This window comes from Hibiscus syriacus, unplaced genomic scaffold (genome assembly GCF_006381635.1).
Source record: "Hibiscus syriacus cultivar Baekdansim isolate YM2019G1 unplaced genomic scaffold, ASM638163v2 tig00015100_pilon, whole genome shotgun sequence".
Taxonomy (NCBI): Eukaryota; Viridiplantae; Streptophyta; class Magnoliopsida; order Malvales; family Malvaceae; genus Hibiscus; species Hibiscus syriacus.
In genome coordinates, this window is record NW_024062346.1 from 48876 (window position 1) to 69000 (window position 20125).

At 34.2% G+C, this 20125-nt stretch overlaps 4 protein-coding genes across 4 annotated transcripts; all 4 read left to right on the top strand.

Annotated features, from left to right (window-relative positions):
* The first annotated feature begins 4419 nt into the window (after nucleotides 1-4419).
* LOC120207622 (chaperone protein dnaJ 11, chloroplastic-like) lies at nucleotides 4420-5150 on the top strand. Its single transcript, XM_039207057.1, has one exon. The coding sequence runs from the start codon at nucleotides 4443-4445 to the stop codon at nucleotides 4914-4916; it is 474 nt and encodes a 157-aa protein (XP_039062988.1). The 5' UTR covers nucleotides 4420-4442; the 3' UTR covers nucleotides 4917-5150.
* Nucleotides 5151-10546: 5396 nt separating this feature from the next.
* On the top strand, nucleotides 10547-11203 carry LOC120207623 (probable chalcone--flavonone isomerase 3). Its single transcript, XM_039207059.1, has one exon. The coding sequence runs from the start codon at nucleotides 10547-10549 to the stop codon at nucleotides 11201-11203; it is 657 nt and encodes a 218-aa protein (XP_039062990.1).
* A 5481-nt stretch (nucleotides 11204-16684) lies between these two features.
* LOC120207624 (probable chalcone--flavonone isomerase 3) lies at nucleotides 16685-19304 on the top strand. The gene is made up of 2 exons (XM_039207060.1): nucleotides 16685-17354; nucleotides 19060-19304. Exons 1-2 carry the CDS (start codon nucleotides 16730-16732, stop codon nucleotides 19302-19304), a joined length of 870 nt encoding a protein of 289 aa, XP_039062991.1. The 5' UTR covers nucleotides 16685-16729.
* A 139-nt stretch (nucleotides 19305-19443) lies between these two features.
* On the top strand, nucleotides 19444-19866 carry LOC120207625. The gene has a single exon (XM_039207061.1). It carries the CDS (start codon nucleotides 19444-19446, stop codon nucleotides 19864-19866), a length of 423 nt encoding a protein of 140 aa, XP_039062992.1.
* Nucleotides 19867-20125: the final 259 nt, after the last annotated feature.

The window sequence follows — 20125 nt, forward strand, 5'->3', positions numbered from 1 at the left end:
TGCGTGAAACGGAAAGGGTTAAAGTGTGTAATTTTTAAAGCGGACTTCCAGAAAGCATATGATTGTGTAGACTGGAACTTTTAGGATCTCATGTTGGAGAAGATGGGCTTTGGGGTGCGATGGAGAGGATGGATTAGGTCTTGTATTTCCTCCGCTTTGATTTCGGTACTTGTGAATGGTTCTCCGACCGACAGATTCAGAATTAAAAGGTGAATCAAGGCTGCCTACTGTCCCCTCTCCTATTCAATATTGTTGCTGAGGGACGGAGTTCAATTATGTCTAAAGCGGTTTCTATTGGTCTCTTTGATGGAGTTTCGATTGGTAACGAAAGCTTAGTGATTTCCCGTCTCCAATTCGCGGACGACCTAATTCTTTTTTGTGGTGATGGCCTCTCCCAAATACAAAATATTAAGCGCCTCTGCTGTTTTGAGCTTGCTTCAGGGTTAAAATTGAATTTAAAGAAGTCAATTCTGTTTGGAGTTAATGTGGAAGACTCGGTGCTGCTACGTTGGTCGAGTTTACTTAATTGTTCCATGGGTAATCTTCATGCGTCGTACTTAGGGTTCCCCTTGGGTCACTCTCGAAACTCGCCTGCCATTTGGAGACCTATTGTGGAAAAAGTGAAGAAAATGGCCCCTTGAAAATCAAAATTGCTCTCTCTTTGGGGTAGAGTTGCACTGACCAAGTCCATGCTTTCAAGCATGCCACTATACTTCTTATCGATGTTCAAAATGCCAGCTAGCATCGCTTCAGAACTAAACAAAGTTGTAGCAAAATTCATTTGGAATTCCACTGATGGTAGGAAAATCCATTGGGTGTGTTGGGAACAACTTTGCCTTCCAAGGCAGTTTGGTGGCCTTGGTTTAGTGGACTTCAAAGTTAAAATCAAAGCTCTACTCTACAAATGGTTTTGGAGGCTGTTCGGAACGAGGTAGGCTCTGGCAAATAGTTATTAAGAAAAATATGAGAAAGAAGTAAATTGCTTTCTGCCTTCAAACACAAAAGCGCGAAATATATTATGGATTTGGCGTGATATCGTAAACATCTTAGCCCATCTTTTACGGATTCTGATCCTTTTGTCTCAAATATTTGCTTCAGGGTGGGAGATGATTCCTCTTTAGAGTTCTGGTCGGATAATTGGGTGAATGGGTTGAGTTTGAAAAATATGTTTCCAAGGATTTTCGCTTTAGCAGTTAAGAAAGCTGGAAAGGTTGCGGACTTTGGCCAATGGGTTGATGGGATTTGGCAGTGGAAAATACAATTGAGAAGAGCCATCTTTGATTGGGAGGTTGGCATTTGGGAAAATTTCTCACAAACTCTCAAGGGATGCAGCCTTGGTATTATTCCCTCGGACTGCCTGAGATGGACTTTGTCCTCTTCTGGTCACTTTGAAGCAAAAAATATAATAAAGCTTAGTTGCTGTAATCAAACTAACTGCGCCCCGTGGAATGTTTTCTGGTCAGGTTTGATTCCACATGATATTGAGCTCTTTGCGTCGAAAGTTCTTATAAATAGGGTCCCAACAAAGTTCGAATAAACCAAAAGGGGTGTTCCTCTTATGGAGAAGTGGTGTTCTATGTGATAAAGAGTTTGAGACTATCGTTCATCTATTTTTTTCATGCGATTTTTCCTGGCAGATTTGGTGTAGTTGGAGTGGTTTTTTGGGTATTAAGTGTGTGTTTCACAGAATGGTTGGAGTTTTTTGAGTTTTGGTTGGGTTGCTACCCAGCTAGGAAGATTGAAACTTTTCGGAAAATGGCATTTTTTGCTGTTCTTTGGGTTCTTTGGTCTTGCAGGAATGGAAAGGTTTTTAACAATGAGAAGTGGGATGGATCCATGGCGATTGATCGTGTGTGGTTATTTTTAGGGTGGTGGAGCAAGGCAAATTGGCCGGATCTATCCTTTTCAGTTAATGAATTTATCCGGGATCCTAAGATTTGGTCTCTTGCTGTGCTATTTGTGTCGTCAATCCCCCGTAGCATCTGGATTCCTCCGGTTAAAGGGGGGGGGGGGAATTGAAATTTAATTCAGATGGTTCAGTAATTGGAAACTTTGGTCCAGTTGGGATTGGTGGGGTTCTTAGATATCACAATGTAAAGTTACTTTTGCAATTTTCTAAGTCCATAGGATTCTGGTATCCTTTGTCTGCAGAATTAATAGCAATAAAAGAAGCTTGCCTTTTATTCTTGGATTCTGCCTGGGTTGGAAGGAACAAACTAATCCTTGAATCATATAGCAGTGTTGCGGTTAATTGAATATGTAATTCACGTTTGGCGCCGCGGCCTTTAAAGCTCTTGTCGACTCTTGCATTGAAGTAATTTCTAAATGTGAGGGTGTAATCAAGCTGGTTGGTGGAGAAGGTAATAACCTTGCTGACGCCTTGACAAAGAAAGGGGTTAATAGATGCGGCGATCTTCTAGCGTGTTGTTGAGCGTAGAGGGAATCGAACTTTTGTTTCATAATGTAAATTCGGAGGGGTTCAGTTGATCGTTGCTGGCAGTTTTCGCTGCAACCGTTGCTTTGGTGACGATGATTTTCGTGGAAGGTTCAGATTTCTCCGAGAGAAGTCAATGTCGAGGCGGGTGTATTGACAAAAGCAGTTTGCGATTTTTTTTTTCATGTATTGTTTTTTACATTTTATGTATTTTCTTTTTTATTTATATATATATATATTAGATTATATATATATATATATTAATTTTTATTATCTATTTTATTAATTTATACATATTTATTATTTTTTATATTTTTATTTATTTTATTTATATACATATTATCATTTCGTTTATCTTATATTATTTTATTTATTTAATTTTATATTTTTCCCTCTTGCATTTATTTATTTATTTACTATGTATATATTATTTTTATCATTATTTTCTAGTATTTTATTTATTTTATTTTCTTTTATATATTTTATTTATTTATTATGTCTTTTATTTTTTTATTTATTTTTCTTTTCGTTTCCTTATTTTTATTTAATTTACTTGTTATCATTAATTTATTATTATTCTTTTCTTTGTCTTTCTTTTATTCATTTTATTTTATCTTCTCCATTTCATCAGTTTTCTATTTTGTTAGTTTTTATTACCTTTTTTCTAACACGTTTATTGACTTTTCTAAGAGTGCGCTTTCAAAACAATCAATTGTAAGTCATTTGATTTGGGTTTGTTAAATTTTAATTTAAATTTCGAATTTTTGCAACTAAGACAACCGGTAAATTAATTGGTACCGAAAGGGCGGTTCAAGGGTGTTAATCATTCCTTGATCGTAACCGACTCCCGAACCCGACACGTTTCTGGTACAACGCAGATCGGGTAAGATGGTGTCCGACCCACCTAAATTCGTTTTAAAGTGGTCGGTCGCGACTCCCAACTCAATTATTTCAAGTCGAAGCCCAATTCGAGGCTCAACCGAAAGACGATTACGACAATATGTATAGTTTGGGATAAAATCAGAATGTTCAAAAAGTTTTGGAAACCAATTTAGAATGAAGGTCATAGTTTGAGGATTGAATTAAAATGTTCAAAAGTTTGAGGACTAATTTAAAATGATATTCATAATTTAGGGATTAAATTAAAATATTTAAAAGTCTAGTGATCAATTTAAAATGAGGGTAATACATTGAGAACATGGATGTAATTAACTATATATATTAAAATAATTTTTTTGAATTAATCATTGGTTTTCGATCTATTAATGTAATAATCCATATTGGGTATTGTAAAAGCAAAGGCGATAATCCCAATCTAGTTTGGAATATATTAGGTACTGCAGAGTCAAAGGCGACTTTCCCAACCTAGGTTGTTTCATTTGCAAACGTCAAAGTTTGAACTCTTGACTTTGCTTAAAGAATCTAGTATCTCATCTTGCTAGACCAATTAGTTATTGGTTAAAATAATTTTATTAGATACAACTATTTCTTTAATATATACATATATATATACCAAAAAATTAACATATTATCTATAATATTATAAATAAAGTAGCCATTAAAATAAAATAAAATAATTTATTTTTAATACGATTTGAATATTAAATCTTTTATTTACTAAAATAAAATTTAGTTATAAATATTTATCTCCAGACTTAAATTTGAGAAAATAGATTAAAAGATAATATTCTACTAATGAAATTATATATTAATAATAAAAAAATGTTTAATTAAAATTATTTATAACTAAATAATAGAAAATATTTAGAGTAAGGTTCAAAACCTAAACCTAATAAATATCAACATAAACCATAATCAACCAAACAAGATTATATTATATAACAAAAACAAGTTTTTGTTAAAGTTGTTTTCTATTTTTCAGTTAAAATATTTCATCGTGATGTTGGGTGTTTCTTTTATCTGGCTCACATACATTACTATATATAGTCCCCTCTCCCTTCAATCGTTTCTCGAAATAAAGAAACACCATAACCACCGAGGCAATACGATGCTCTCTTCTCTTCCTATCTCAATCTCTCTTCCTGTTTCTCCAATTTCTCCGCCATCAACTTCCCGCGCTAGATTCCGGCCTCCTCAAGCCACCGCTACCTGCGCCAATTCTTACGCTTCGCAACAAGAGAAAGCGTCGACGAGCGGCTATCTGAGCCGTCCAGGGATGGCAGCGTGCACGTCGTTGTACGAGGTTCTAGGGATTCCCGTCAGTGCTTCGAATCAGGAAATCAAAGCGGCGTACCGTGGATTGGCTAGGGTTTGTCATCCGGACGTGGCGGCAATTGATCGGAAAGGTTCATCGGCAGATGAGTTCATGAAGATCCACGCGGCCTACAGTACCTTATCGGATCCCCAAAAACGGGCTGTTTATGATAGTAAGGTTTTTCGGAGAGGCCGACGGCCGTTAACTTCGGATTCTAGGTTTTCAGGATTTAGGGGGAGGAGCTGGGAGACCGATCAGTGCTGGTGAACGAGTCAACTCTCTCTCTCGCTACCGAGTTGGATGTCGGACTCAGTGAACGGTTTTTAACTCCCAAAAATATGTACAGTTAATCAGTTAAGTACACATCTCAATGGGAAAAGAAAAGAACTAACGAGTAAAAAAATTACGACCGGAGAGTCCATCGGGAGAAATCAGGGTCATTGATTGTGCCATGTAAGAGCTCTGCTCTTTTTTAATTTGGGCTCTATGCTTTCGTTGATGAACAAAGGAAGACAGAAATCCTTGTACTTTTACTTAATTAATATTATCAGACTTTAGTTCTTTTTTCAAATCCTCTCACGACCATTACAACTCTCCGAAATTCACTATGTTTGGTTCTTTTACAACCTTTCCCTTTGAATCAATTAGAATGAATATCATTCAGTCTATTCATCAATATTACTGTGTTGTGTATGAACCCACTCTTAACCTTCAATAAAATTTTCATTAAGTTCAGTGGTCACTAGTTAATATTTATTTATGTTTAACTGTTACACTAGTATGGTAACGATTAATATTGATTAAAGGATAAAATTAATATAAATAAATAAATTTAATTTTAAGATAATTTAATTTATAATTATTTTGATGGATGAACCGCCTAACATATCCAAAAGTTAAATAGAAAAGAGTGATCTCACCCTCATAATGCATTAATGTATTAATTTTGGGGGGAAATGCATTAAAAGATTGTTTGTGAATGATATTGAATACATGCAAAAGACGAAATGAAATGCCTTGAATTAATTTGGGGATGGAAAACGACCGCACAAACCTTTGGGACCATTCATAAGCTTGGAATCATAATGCCACTGTTTTGTTCCACTAGTACTGAATTTGCGTATTTGGAACAGACTTGTATACTTCAACTTCGTTGAATGTATCATATGTTCTAGAACCTTTCTTATTCAATCTAATTCCATCTGTTCATTTTGACAAGAAATTGGGAAGATTCCCACGCCGGACCATATGTTTTCTTTATCCAATCGAGGGTTATCGACAAAATTTTTGGGACTCAATTTTCAAAGAGAGTAATTTCCAAGGTATTTTTAAAATTTATTTTATATAATTGTTTATTATATTATATTATATTATTTAATATATTATTGTCGAGCACTCAGTAAATTGTTTTAATGTTACAAAAATCCTATTATTTTAAAATAATTCGTGGAATGATCCGTCACGTTCGACTAGCACGGATGAACACCGTTAATAATGAGCACCGTTAAATTAATTTATAAAATAATAAATTATAAAGTACTAAACGTATAATTATAAATTAGTTAAAAATCTAAATGTAATTTAATTAAAATACAATATTTATAAATATATAGTTTTTAGGGTAAATTATACCAGTGACCACCTAACTATGTACTTCTTTTACTTTAACCATTGATTTTTCAATTTTATCAATCGGGTCACCTAACTATTTAAAATCTTATCAATCAATCCACATGTCGTTAAATATTAACGGAGGATATGACATGTCAGTTAATAAAATTTATATAATTATACATTTAGTCCTCATTACTTGCACATTCTATTAATTTAGTCTTAACTTTTATTTAATTCAATAAATTTAATCCTCAATCTGATGGTGACTCAATGTTTTTTAAGTTTTTTTATTTAATAAATTTTCCATCCAATTAAATGGTGTCATGTGTTACCAATTGAATGAATGAAAAGTAAATTAAATCAATAACCATTAAGCTAGACCACTAAAATTATCTAGTATACAAAACGCAATCTATATAATTTATAAGATAGTTAATGGTAACAAATGACCATATAAGGACTCAAACATGAAATAATTGAATAGTATGAAAATATAAAATATATATATAAACAAATATTATAATTGATTAATAAATGAATTTAATATGTTATAATTGAAATATATCATATTACATATTTTAAATTAATAAATTATCTTCATTATTATAATTTTATTTAATTGAGATGTATTTTATCTTATATTTTAAAATATTATAACGTCGACCGAATTCTAATCTTATTTAACAACTCTATATTAAAATAGACTAAATCAATAAAAACAAGTTTCCCCTAAAATTTTCTTCAAATATATAATGAATAAATATTAAAATATAAAATTATTACTCTAACTGGGATATAAACAAGCAATGTATAAATTAAAATGCTTACTACGATAAGCCTTCAACTATCAGTAAAATTCTAAGTCAACGAAGATATTCGTTATATTTTAATTATAATATATTAATTTTTTTTATTTTTTCATTAAAATGATTTAAAATATAAATAAAATGCATTCACATATTAATCGTTATAATATTTGTGTGTGTATATATCATATTATCGTGTTATTCGATTATTCAATGTTGGAGTTCTTATTAGGTCATTTTTTCTTTTTTATTGTCATTAACTATATATATATTATGCCGTGATAAGCTTGTCATTTGAATGGTGCATCCTAGTTGGGGTTTTTGTTTATTATCTTTACATCTTGGGTTCAAATCCCACCAACAGTGGTTATTGATATTCATTTAATTGGTGACATGTGGCACCATTTGATTGGATGAAAATTTTATTAAATTAAATAAAAATATTAAGAAAAAACATCTAATCACATAGTGACACGTGTCACTATCTGATTGAGAATTAAATTTATTGAATTAAATAAAAATTAGGACCAAATTAATAGAATGTGGAAGTGATGAGGACTAAATGTGTAATTATACAAATTTTATTAACTGCCACATCTACTCTGTTAATATTTAGTGATTGATAAAATTGAAAAATCAGTGATTAAAGTAAAAGGGGTAAATAGTTAGGTAGTTAATGGTATAGTTTACCCTAAAAACTAATGTTTTATAAATATTATATTTTAATTAAATTACATTTAGATTTTCAACTATTTTATAATTATATGTTTAGTACTTTATAATTTAGTATTTTATAAATTAATTTAACGGTGCTCATCCACGCTCGATGAACGTTATAGAAATTTTCTAATTCGTGTTCAAATAATTGTATTATGTGATGTATGTATATTATTAATGACTAAAAAAATTCTAAATAAATATTTACCTTACAATTACATTACATTATTGAAAAATTATATATTACTGTCAACATTTAAATTGGAATAATCTTTTTTTTTCTTCCCATCCACAACTTATTTGCTTTGAAAACCAATCACGATTACTCCTAAATCTATATATCTTAACTAGGTGAATTTAATGCACGCCCATTTAACCCAAACATTAGGGAGCGAAAAACAACGAAAACCATCTACAAGGTACAATCCGACATAAAAAATATGAATTTTTAATATATAAAAATAACTTACATGTCACAATTATCGGTAAAAAATATTATTCTTCATAAAAGTTTTAGGTTTGAACAATTGTGTTTGTAGAATTTGTAAGTATTGTTAATAAATTATTTTTTTTTAAATATATTACTTTATAATCACCTAAACTAATAAAAAATCATTTACATATTATATTCGTCGGTATGACACATTTAAAATGAAGTGATTTAAAAATTATTCAGATTTAAATGTTAGCGGTGATTTAGTAATTTTTTTAATAAATGAATCAAGTATGCAACTTGGTTTAGTGATCAAGTGTTGAGGTATCTTTTCTATCAATTTGGGTTCAAGTTACTTAGACAAATTTATTAACATGACAAATAAAAACTAAAATTTATATCATTATATGACCATTGATCATTTGGTAATTTGGTGATATACTAATATCTAATGTCCAAAATTAAAATTGAGTTAAAAAATTATTTATTTAATATTATAATAATATTTTGAAATTTAATTAAAATATTTTAAAACTAAAAAAGCATTTTAAAACCTAGACCATATTTGTCAGTACTTATAAATTATTATTCCTTAATCTAAGAAAGCGTGACAATAATATATTTGTATATATACTAAGAATTTAATGGTTGGCTTAAATAATGTTGAAAGAGTAAAAGCTTACTTCAAACCTAGCCCAATCACAATAATTTATTCCTAGAAGACCAAACAGAGGAATATAAAAGTAGAATATGTTGTACGAATCAACATATCTCAGTGGTAAAAAGAATCATTACTGTTATTAGAGTTTATTAGTTCGAGTACCAACGATTATAAAGGTGATTGAACATTTATTGTCAAAAAGTTTATAATACTTAGAATAAATATTATATTGTAATCAACTTTAGTTTGATAAAAAAATTAGAATAAGTCATTTAAAAAAATAATTAGCCTATATTTTATGTCAAGTAAAAAATATTACAATAAGTATTTTCTATATAATATTTAAATAATTCAAATCTATTATTATTTTTAATTTTTAAAAAAATAGTGATTAGCTTAAATATTGTTGAAAGAGTAAAAGCCTACTTCAAACATATCCAATCAAGCTAATTTGCTTCTTTTTGAATAAAACGTTATTAAAGATATATATATATATATATATATATATATATATATATATATATATATATATATATATATATATATATATAAGGTATAGACTCATAAAAGATCCGACATATAAATACTAATAATATTTATTTGCGATAAATTTTAAAATTATTTATTAATGATATCTTTGAATATAAATCCCTAATAAATAGTAATATTTATAAATTATGTAGAGTAAATATATAAAAATAGTTTTTTTGAAAAAATAATCAATTGGTATTTATGTGAAGTAAAAGAATAGTATTCAACAAAGGGTTGGTTAATTAATATACAAATATTCCTGTAAATAATGTTGAATTCAAAGTCTACAAAATGGCATTTCTTTTGTAATAAATAAATAAATAAATGTTTATTGTACTTTAAATTCAAACTGGGCGGCACGTTTCCCCCCTTTAAAAACAGGGACCCCACTCCAATGAACATCTAGTTTGTTGTTTACAGAATTGGTGTCATAGGTCATAGGAGTCTAATTAACGGTTCATATAGCTTCCTTGATTGGCTTTACCTATATTTATTAAGATGGTTAAAGAAATCAGTCAGGATAATTGTCATTTTAAAAATTTTATCTCCTCATATAATTTAAGTATATATTTTTATTAATAATCTTTTTTTATATCTCCTTAAATTTTATAAGGTTAATTTCCCTTTCAATTTTTTTATAAATTTACTTCCCTTATATAAATCTTACACCCGTCTTATATATATATATTGTAGACACTAGTTTTTGACCAGGCTTAAAAAATATATACATGTTATTATAAATATTATTTATTATTATTATTATTTATTATTATTAATTCTATTAATTTTATTTTTACAGGCCCCACTACCCACCATTATCTAAACTACAAACCTACCCACCTACTCCACTACCACATGCATCAGGGAGCAAATGACGTGGGAAACGGAGGCAACAGACCTTAATTTGGAGTGATTGAAATCAACTTAAAAGGGGAGCTTCGTGGCATTTTCGTGGGGGGAACAAAAAAATACTAGCTATCCCACGCTGAAATGTTGATGTTCTAAGTTCCTGCCATTAATGTTTTGGTATAAATGCACAAACCACTCTTTGAATTCTCGATTGCACTCTGAAACTCAACAAGCTTTGCCCTTGCATTGCTTCCTTGCCTGCCTTCAACCTTTAGCAGACATAGCTATGGCTACTGAAATGGTGATGGTTGATGAGATACTTTTCCCCTCCCAAATCATAACCACCAAGCCACTCTCACTTTTTGGTCATGGGATTACCGATATTGAGATTCACTTTCTGCAAATCAAGTGCACAGCGATCGGAGTTTACCTTGAACCTGAAGTTGTTAAACACTTGCAACAATGGAAGGGTAAGTCTGGAAACGTGCTAGCAGAAGATGACTTCTTTGAGGCTCTTATTAATGCTCCGGTGGAGAAATTTCTGAGAGTTGTGATGATCAAGGAAATCAAAGGATCCCAATATGGAGTGCAGCTAGAGAGTGCCGTGAGGGACCGATTGGCGGCTGACGACAAATATGAAGAGGACGAAGAAGATGCCTTAGAGAAAGTTGTCGAATTCTTCCAGACTAAGTACTTCAAGAAGGATTCAATCATCACATACCATTTTCTAGTAAATTCAGCCACTGCAAAAATGAAGTGTAACCCACAAGTCTACTCCTCTCGTCGCAAGATCCACAAGGCCCATTTCATGGCTCCCTCGTCTGTCCACCGCGTTTTGATGGGCTCACCACTTTCATCCGTTCCGAGATCCGACTCCAAAACAGGGTCACTGCTACTCTCGTTCCTCACAGGTTTTTCATTACTAGCTCTGTTTAAAATCTAACAATAGTGGGCTTAGAGAATACTGAAGCAACAAGCCTCACCGAATCTTTGACATAAAAAGTAGATGACAAAAATTATTTGTCATCATTTACAAATAGCTATGGAATTTATTGGTGCCACTGCAAAAAATTTCAAAGAGTGGGGTTCACGCCATTAATTTATATTTTATTATTATTCTTTTCAAAGTGTGGTTTACTTTCAAAGAGTGGTTTGCCATTAACTTGTCAGGTTCACCAATTATTTTTGTTTTTTTTATTTTATTATTCTTTTTTTTCTTTCATTTATTTAACATTAATTTTTTTATTGTATGACATTTTTGATTTTTAGGGATACTTTCAATCTATCAAAGGTAACCAATTTGAATTGAATTTTTAAATTTTAATTTAAATTGTGAATTTTTGCAACTAAGAAAACCGACAAATTAATTGGTACCGAAAAGGCGGTTCAAGGGTGTTAATCCTTCCTTGACCGTAACCGACTCCCGAACTCGACACGTTTTTGGTACAACGCAGATCAGGTAAGATGGTGTCTGACCCACCTAAATTCATTTTAAAGTGGTCGGTGGCGACTCCAATCCATATTTTTCAAGTCGAAACCCAATTCCGGGGCCCAACCGAAAGACGGTTGCGACAGCTTGGCGACTCCGCTGGGGACAGGTAAGTGAGTCAGGCTGAAATTAATTTTCGGTTGTCTTTTTATGCGAAAATGGTAAATTTAAATTTAAATTTATTTTTTCGATTCCAGTTATTTACCTTTGATTATTTTTCAAATAAATAGTTGTATTAACATTTTTTAATGATTTCAGATTTTTCAAAGTTTTCATCTGAGGCTCTATAACCGAGCTCTAAACCCTATTTAAGTGGGGGTGAAAGCGACGCCTTCGTGTGAATTTATTCACCGTGCGGGCCTAGCAAGTAGCCTTCGGGATTCATATACCTTATGTCTTCGTGTGGATTTATTCACCGTGCGGGCATAAGGGAATATGTCCTCTCGAGTTTAACTTAGTTCACACAAGCCTGTGATGGGCTTAGGACTAAGGGTCTGGCAAGCCCAAAGGGGCACCAGCGTGGAGAACTCGGGTACTTTTTTTAGAACCTAAACCGAGAGAGTATAGGGAATTAGAGCCTACCCCAAAACCTCATTCCAAACCCTAGGCTATTTTTATTTCCTGCTATATTTTCTGCTCCAAGCATGCGAACTAGACAAATATGCGGTTAGGATTTGTTTGAAATTAGCATGCGGGATAGAAATCATGTCTGGGTAGGAATAATAAGCATGTGGGGTAGATATCATGTGGGGTAGGACTTTTCATTTTCATCATTTTTTTATTATTTTCCTTATCTCACTAACTTGTTTTTCCTCCCTTTTAATTTTTTTCTTTGGCATTTTTTTTATCATTCGCATCATTAAAACGAGGTGTTGATCCACCAAAAATGTGTTTGTTAAACGTAAATAATTTGTATTAACGGACAAAGGGGTTATAATACAAAGAGATAAAAAAAACTCAGAAGTCCAACCGCGGTCAAAGAATACTCAAAGACAAAGTTGCAGGGGCAAGACGAGGAAAAGGTCACTGACCCGGTCGCTCCTTTCGAAAACTACAAGAACAAGATGGTGAAACCCTAGCTGAGCTGGATGCCATTGCTGATGAATTCAAGAAGCAAGCTTTGGATAGTTTCTCTCGCTCCAATGGCATTTTCGTTAGAAACAAGCTCGGCAGATAGTGAAAGCCGGAGATGTAGTTCTTCGAGACCTTTTGGGGGCAAGCAGTTCGTTATTTGCACATTTTAGCCAAAGGAGCTGGAATGGTTTGACAGGGTATTCAACCGGTGACAGACGAAGGCAGAAGACTAGTTAACCTATCAGAAGCTGTTCGGGGTCTATGCATTCAAAATATTTTTGTCTCTTAAGACGTAACACTTTTGCCCCAATAAGGATTATTTATAATAACAGGTACATTTTTTGGATCAATGCCTCGAACATTTCATGCATCATGCATTCAGACATATTGTGCATTTTGTTATTTTTCTTTACATTCGCATTATTTTTCCTTTTTTTTACATTCACATGTCTCATCAAAAATGAGAACATTTTGATCCTATGACATATAAGGAGCTTTACCAACAGTTGTTTGACGCACACGTGGTGTCACCATATCCAGAGAAATCCATGTAGCCCCGTACCCCAGGTAGTATGATGAGAACGCTCATTGCGAAAATCATAGCGGAGTCCTAGGGCACACTATCGAGAATTACTCCACAATCAAGAGAATCATACATAAAATACGTAACAAGAATCGGATCGACTTCAACAACTTGGGGCATCCAAGTGAGGAAGACCATTTCATTATTTGAGACATTTTGTTTGAATTTGTTTTTCATTTTTTTTTCTTTTCTCAAGTTTTTGTAAGGACTTTTAAATAAATTTATGTTACTTTAAAGATGTTAAACAATGAATCACATTTGCAAACTTGCAATTCTTTGAATATCATCTGAATTAAGAAACTCTGAAATGGTTCAAAGTTACATATCTTTGACGAAGTATCATGATCTAAAACAAGGAATTTGACTTTACCCAGAATATACACTCAAACACCGTACCATGCTCTTGTAATTAACCAATATAACATTTTCCTTTCATAAGGTGCGGACAACATGGGGCATCATTTTGCATATGACATTATTATACTTTTTATTTAAGACGTTCAGTGATGATAATGATCTTCACAGATGGAATAGTCGAGTAAGTGAATCTAGTTTAGGTCAGTTGCTTGAAAATTGAACTCTAAAGATGAAATTTTTTACTTTCAACAAACACCTAGACTATAACAGGTTCTTCTTGACAATCTTAAGAAATTTAATCCGTAAAACTGAGCTATTCCACTAAGGCAATTGGTTAGAGAGGAAACTCGAAAGCCCTGGCTTTATGAATAGATGTCATTCAAACCATGACATTGCTCGGACACTTGGCAATTCGGTGTTTGCTCCACTGCTTTTGTCAGGCCGAAGACTTTGTGATGAGATGAACCCTTCAGTTAACTTGATAAAAATGATTATAATGATAAGTTGTCCCTCTAAAGCAATTGGTTAAATACCCTGGCTTTATGGATTCAGCTAGCCAGATAACGGTAAATTAAATCGAATTTATCTAAGCATAAAGTTTCGGTAAAATGGACTAAGGGAATTAAGGAACACCTGTTATAGTCAATTTCACACGAGCACTCAAGAATTTCATTTTTAGACCGATATTTTTGCACTGCCTTCGTTAGAGGAGCCTACAAAGCTTGAACAAATGGAAGATTTCAGAGGACCGAAATAAAAGGTCTAGTAATTGATCATGCTAGTTGCGTCATTTTGTCCGCACCCAATTGAAATACCAAAGCATGTTGCGATATTTAAAAAATGACATTTTGGGTTACCAAAACCTTAGAAAGGAGGCCAACCTAAGGCCAACTCATCCATTTGAACATTTTTCAAAGAGCTGTGACTCTAAAAGCATTAAAAAAGATCTTGATTCCTTTGATATTCTTTGAACTCACGTTTACAATTTGATTCAATTGCCAACAATATTTTACAACATTTTTTCTCCTAAAACAAGAAAAAAGAGAAAAACATTTTTCAAACAGAGTAGTCTCAGATTTGAAAGGTCTGTAAAGCCAAAGCTCGAGAAGATAGTGGGGCACGATCGATTCTAAGGACCTGATTGACAGACAAAGCACGAGACTCCATCCAGAAGATAACACATAATTCATTCATATTGCATGCATCTTAGGTGCATCACATTCATCATTTTAGCATACACGTTTTTGCAGCTTTTAGAGTCAAGTTTTGACTTCAGGATGAAGGATACTCGATTCTAAAGCGCCTTCAAAGAAGGATGGTGGTTGATTAACTCGGCAGTAAGAAGCTACACTTCGACCAACTCGACAGATTGAAAGTTTCTCTCGAAACAACACATTTTGCTCGAGAGCCAATTTCAACTTCACAACGAAGGATATTGGACTTCAGACAACGCAAGTTCAACTTCACGACGAAGGGACCGCTGGTTGTTAATAAACAATTTCCCAATTTCAGAGCCAATTTCAACTTCACAGCGAAGGATATTGGACTCAAGACAACGCAAGTTCAACTTCACGACGAAGGGACCGCTGGTTGTCAAAAAATAACTTCCCAATTTCAGAGCTAATTTCAACTTCACAGCGAAGGATATTGGACTCCAGACAACGCAAGTTCAACTTCACGACGAAGGGACCGCTGGTTGTCAACAAATAATTTCCCAATTTCAGAGCCAATTTCAACTTCACAGCAAAGGATATTGGACTCCAGACAACGCAAGTTCAACTTCACGACGAAGGGACCGCTAGTTGTCAACAAACAACTTCTCAATTTCAGAGCCAATTTCAACTTCACAGCGAAGGATATTAGACTCCAGACAACGCAAGTTCAACTTCACGACGAAGGGACCGCTGGTTGTCAACAAACAATTTCCCAATTTCAGAGCCAATTTCAACTTCACAGCGAAGGATATTGGACTCCAGACAACGCAAGTTCAACTTCACGATGAAGGGACCACTGGTTGTCAACAAACAACTTCTCAATTTCAGAGCCAATTTCAACTTCACAGCGAAGGATATTGGACTCCAGACAACGCAAGTTCAACTTCACGACGAAGGAACAGCTGGTTGTCAACAAACAACTTCTCAATTTCAGAGCCAATTTCAACTTCACAGCGAAGGATATTGGACTCCAGACAACGCAAGTTCAACTTCACGACGAAGGGACCGCTGGTTGTCAACAAACAACTTCTCAATTTCAGAGCCAATTTCAACTTCACAGCGAAGGATATTGGACTCCAGACAACGCAAGCTCAACTTCACGACGAAGGGACCGCTGGTTGTCAATAAATAATTTCCCAATTTCAGAGCCAATTTCAACTTCACAACGAAAGATATCGTGCCCAATGGATTGACTTGGTGTCACAACAAACACTATCAAGTCTCAAATCAAAGAAAACCAGACAAAAACTTGTTGTCTTTTTCATCTTTGCCCTATTCTTGTTAACACAAAAATGTGCAAAGAGGGGCAGCTGTAGACACTAGTTTTTGACCGGGCTTAAAAAAATATATACATGTTATTATAAATATTATTTATTATTATTATTATTATTAATTCTATTAATTTTATTTTTGCAAGCCCCACTACCCACCATTATCTCAACTACAAACCTACCCACTTACTCCACTACCACATGCATCAGGGAGCAAATGACGTGGGAAACGAAGGCAACAGACCTTAATTTGGAGTGATTGAAATCAACTTAAAAGGGGAGCTTCGTGGCATTTTCGTGGGGGGAACAAAAAAATACTAGCTATCCCACGCTGAAATGTTGCTGTTCTAAGTTCCTGCCATTAATGTTTTGGTATAAATGCACAAACCACTCTTTGAATTCTCGATTGCACTCTGAAACTCAACAAGCTTTGCCCTTGCATTGCTTCCTTGCCTGCCTTCAACCTTTAGCAGACATAGCTATGGCTACTGAAATGGTGATGGTTGATGAGATACTTTTCCCCTCCCAAATCACAACCACCAAGCCACTCTCACTTTTTGGTCATGGGATTACCGATATTGAGATTCACTTTCTGCAAATCAAGTGCACATCGATCAGAGTTTACGTTGAACCTGAAGTTGTTAAACACTTGCAACAATGGAAGGGTAAGTCTGGAAACGTGCTAGCAGAAGATGACTTCTTTGAGGCTCTTATTAATGCTCCGGTGGAGAAATTTCTGAGAGTTGTGATGATCAAGGAAATCAAAGGATCCCAATATGGAGTGCAGCTAGAGAGTGCCGTGAGGGACCGATTGGCGGCTGACGACAAATATGAAGAGGACGAAGAAGATGCCTTAGAGAAAGTTGTCGAATTCTTCCATACTAAGTACTTCAAGAAGGATTCAATCATCACATACCATTTTCTAGTAAATTCAGCCACTGCAAAAATAAAGTGTAACCCACAAGTCTACTCCTCTCGTCGCAAGATCCACAAGTCCCATTTCATGGCTCCCTCATCTGTCCACCGCGTTTTGATAAGCTCACCACTTTCATCCGTTCCGAGATCCGACTCCAAAACAGGGTCACTGCTACTCTCGTTCCTCACAGGTTTTTCATTACTAGCTCTGTTTAAAATCTAACAATAGTGGGCTTAGAGAATACTGAAGCAACAAGCCTCACCGAATCTTTGACATAAAAAGTAGATGACAAAGATTATTTGTCATCATTTACAAATAGCTATGGAATTTATTGGTGCCAGTGCAAAAAATTTCAAAGAGTGGGGTTCACGCCATTAATTTATATTTTATTATTATTCTTTTCAAAGTGTGGTTTACTTTCAAAGAGTAGTTTGCCATTAACTTGTCAGGTTCACCAATTATTATTGTTTTTTTATTTTATTATTCTTTTTTTTCTTTCATTTATTTAACATTAATTTTTTTATTGTATGACATTTTTGATTTTTAAGGATACTTTCAATCTATCAAAGGTAACCAATTTGAATTGAATTTTTAAATTTAAATTTAAATTGCGAATTTTCGCAACTAAGACAACCGGCAAATTAATTGGTACCGAAAGGGCGGTTCAAGGGTGTTAATCCTTCCTTGACCGTAACCGACTCCCAAACCCGACACGTTTCTGGTACAACGCAGATCAGGTAAGATGATGTCTGACCCACCTAAATTCATTTTAAAGTGGTCGGTGGCGACTCCAATCCATATTTTTCAAGTCGAAACCCAATTTCGGGGCCCAACCGAAAGACGGTTGCGACATATATATATATATTGCATGATACAGGTAAATACCAAATTCATTGAACAATCTATATGAAAAAATTAGTTGACTTTATTTCCATATGTAGGTTGGCCCCCATCGCTAAGTTGAGAGTAACTTCCGTGGAAGATACTCGGCAATTATGAATTGCCCACCGTAGTACTCGATCTCACGACTACAAGGTTAAGAGCCTTGCGCTCTACGATCTGAGCTGGAGGGGCAATAAGCAATGGAATAATCTATATGAAAGAGGCTCCAAATCAATGGAATCAAGCAAGTAAGCAATATTTTGATCTGAGAACATACACTTGGGTGGGGTTAGCTTCCCAAATAAATCAATAATACAACACTAACAGCCTCTGACTCCAAAACGGTCGTCCTAAACGACAGCGAAAATAAAAATGGAAACATGAACTTGAGTGATTGTTCATTGTCTCATTGATCCATCGTACAAGACAAAATTAACCTTTCAACCCTTGCCAAAGTAGTCTTTAATCTTAATTTTCTGAGAGAAAAAAAATGAAATTCAACGAAAGGACGATGATGATAGAAAAAGAAATAAATTTACCCATTAATATCGTCGACGGGAGTACCACTGTCATTATTGGGAGAGGACAATGGTGCTACCGTCACTGGTGAGAGAAAGAGAGAAGGGCAAGATGACTTTTGTTCTTTAAACACGTGAAAGTGGGAAGTTAGACGTTGTAAATTGACTTACGATAACTGCATGTTATAAAATAGTGAAATTTCTATATATATATATATATATATATTTATATTTTGATTAAGTTAAAGATGATTACAAAGTAGTATATGTTCTAAATACTTTCAATTATTTGATAATGAACGTTTAATTACTCTTGCAGTCGTTGGTGCTTCAACCTATAATCTTTAGAAATAACAACAATTTCTTTAATCACTTAGGTAAGTTAAATATATATTACGGAAGGGGTTAGTATGGTGTAGGATGAGGTTAGAAATGGCTTGATTTGGACTTTGGGTGATGGGCAAACTGTGGATTTTTGGAATGACTCTTGGTTAGGTGACTTGGGACCTGTGAGGCATTTGAGCATTAGCCAAGAGGCGAGTTCTATCGGCCATGTTAATGTTGCTTCAATGATTAATGCTAATGGAGATTGGGATTGGGATCGAATTAGAGCAACCTTCCCACCTTCAGTTTTTCCTTACTTCTCGGCAGGTCGATCAGTGATGCAGACATTCCGGGTTGGAGGTGGGATAGCCAACGCTGTTTTACTGTCAAAAGCGCATATTCTCGACGCTCTTTAGATACATCGGATACTGTTTTGACAGTATGGGATCTCTTACTGAAAGTCTGAAACATAATGCTTTACCCCTAGTCAAAACCCTTCTTTGGCTTCTCTGCAAGGGTTGAATTCTTACAAATGAGGAGCGGGTAAGGAGAAGAATGGCTGCTGATCCAAGTTGTACTATTTGCGGCGCTGCGGTTGAATCATCCTCTCATATTTTCCGGGATTGTATTGAGGCTCGTTCAGTTTGGAACATAGTAGTTAAACCTGAACTTATTGATGACTTCCTTTCCATTGATTTAGTGAACTGGATTGAAACAAACTTACGCCACCCAACCTACTATCCGATAGATGCTGAAAACTGGGAGATCTTGTTTGGGTTGGTGATTTGGAATTTATGGATGCGCCGTAATAGAATGATTTTTGACAGGGGTTTTATGGTTGCAGACAGTGTTTTACAGCAAAGTAAGAGGCTGCTCAGAGAAACAGTGAGTGCTTTGATGACTCAGGAAACTTGGACTGCACCTCGCCTTGCTCGTGTTAATCGAAATATCCAATGGAAACCTCCATCTATGGGTTAGTTTAAAATCAATACGGATGGTGCTCGCCGTTTGGACTCTGGTTTGGGTGGTAGTGTCATTCGAGACCATTTAGGCGAATGGTTGTTTGGTTTCTCTAAAACTATCGGTTGCTGCTCTGTCCTTGATGCGAAATTAAGGGGTGTCTATGAGGGCTTATGTTTTGCATGGAATTTAAATTTACGACAAATTATTGTTAAGACAGACAGCAAAATGGTTATTGATGTTAACGAAATCAAGAGGAGCTTCGACTATGATTCCT

Bases quoted from the DNA above. Each gene is read 5' to 3' on its own strand.
- LOC120207622 (XM_039207057.1), top strand. From the start codon at position 4,443: ATGCTCTCTTCTCTTCCTATCTCAATCTCTCTTCCTGTTTCTCCAATT.
- LOC120207623 (XM_039207059.1), top strand. From the start codon at position 10,547: ATGGCTACTGAAATGGTGATGGTTGATGAGATACTTTTCCCCTCCCAA.
- LOC120207624 (XM_039207060.1), top strand. From the start codon at position 16,730: ATGGCTACTGAAATGGTGATGGTTGATGAGATACTTTTCCCCTCCCAA. The intron at 17,355-19,059 runs GTTTTTCATTAC...ACTCTTGGTTAG, and splicing joins GCTACTCTCGTTCCTCACAG to GTGACTTGGGACCTGTGAGG.
- LOC120207625 (XM_039207061.1), top strand. From the start codon at position 19,444: ATGGCTGCTGATCCAAGTTGTACTATTTGCGGCGCTGCGGTTGAATCA.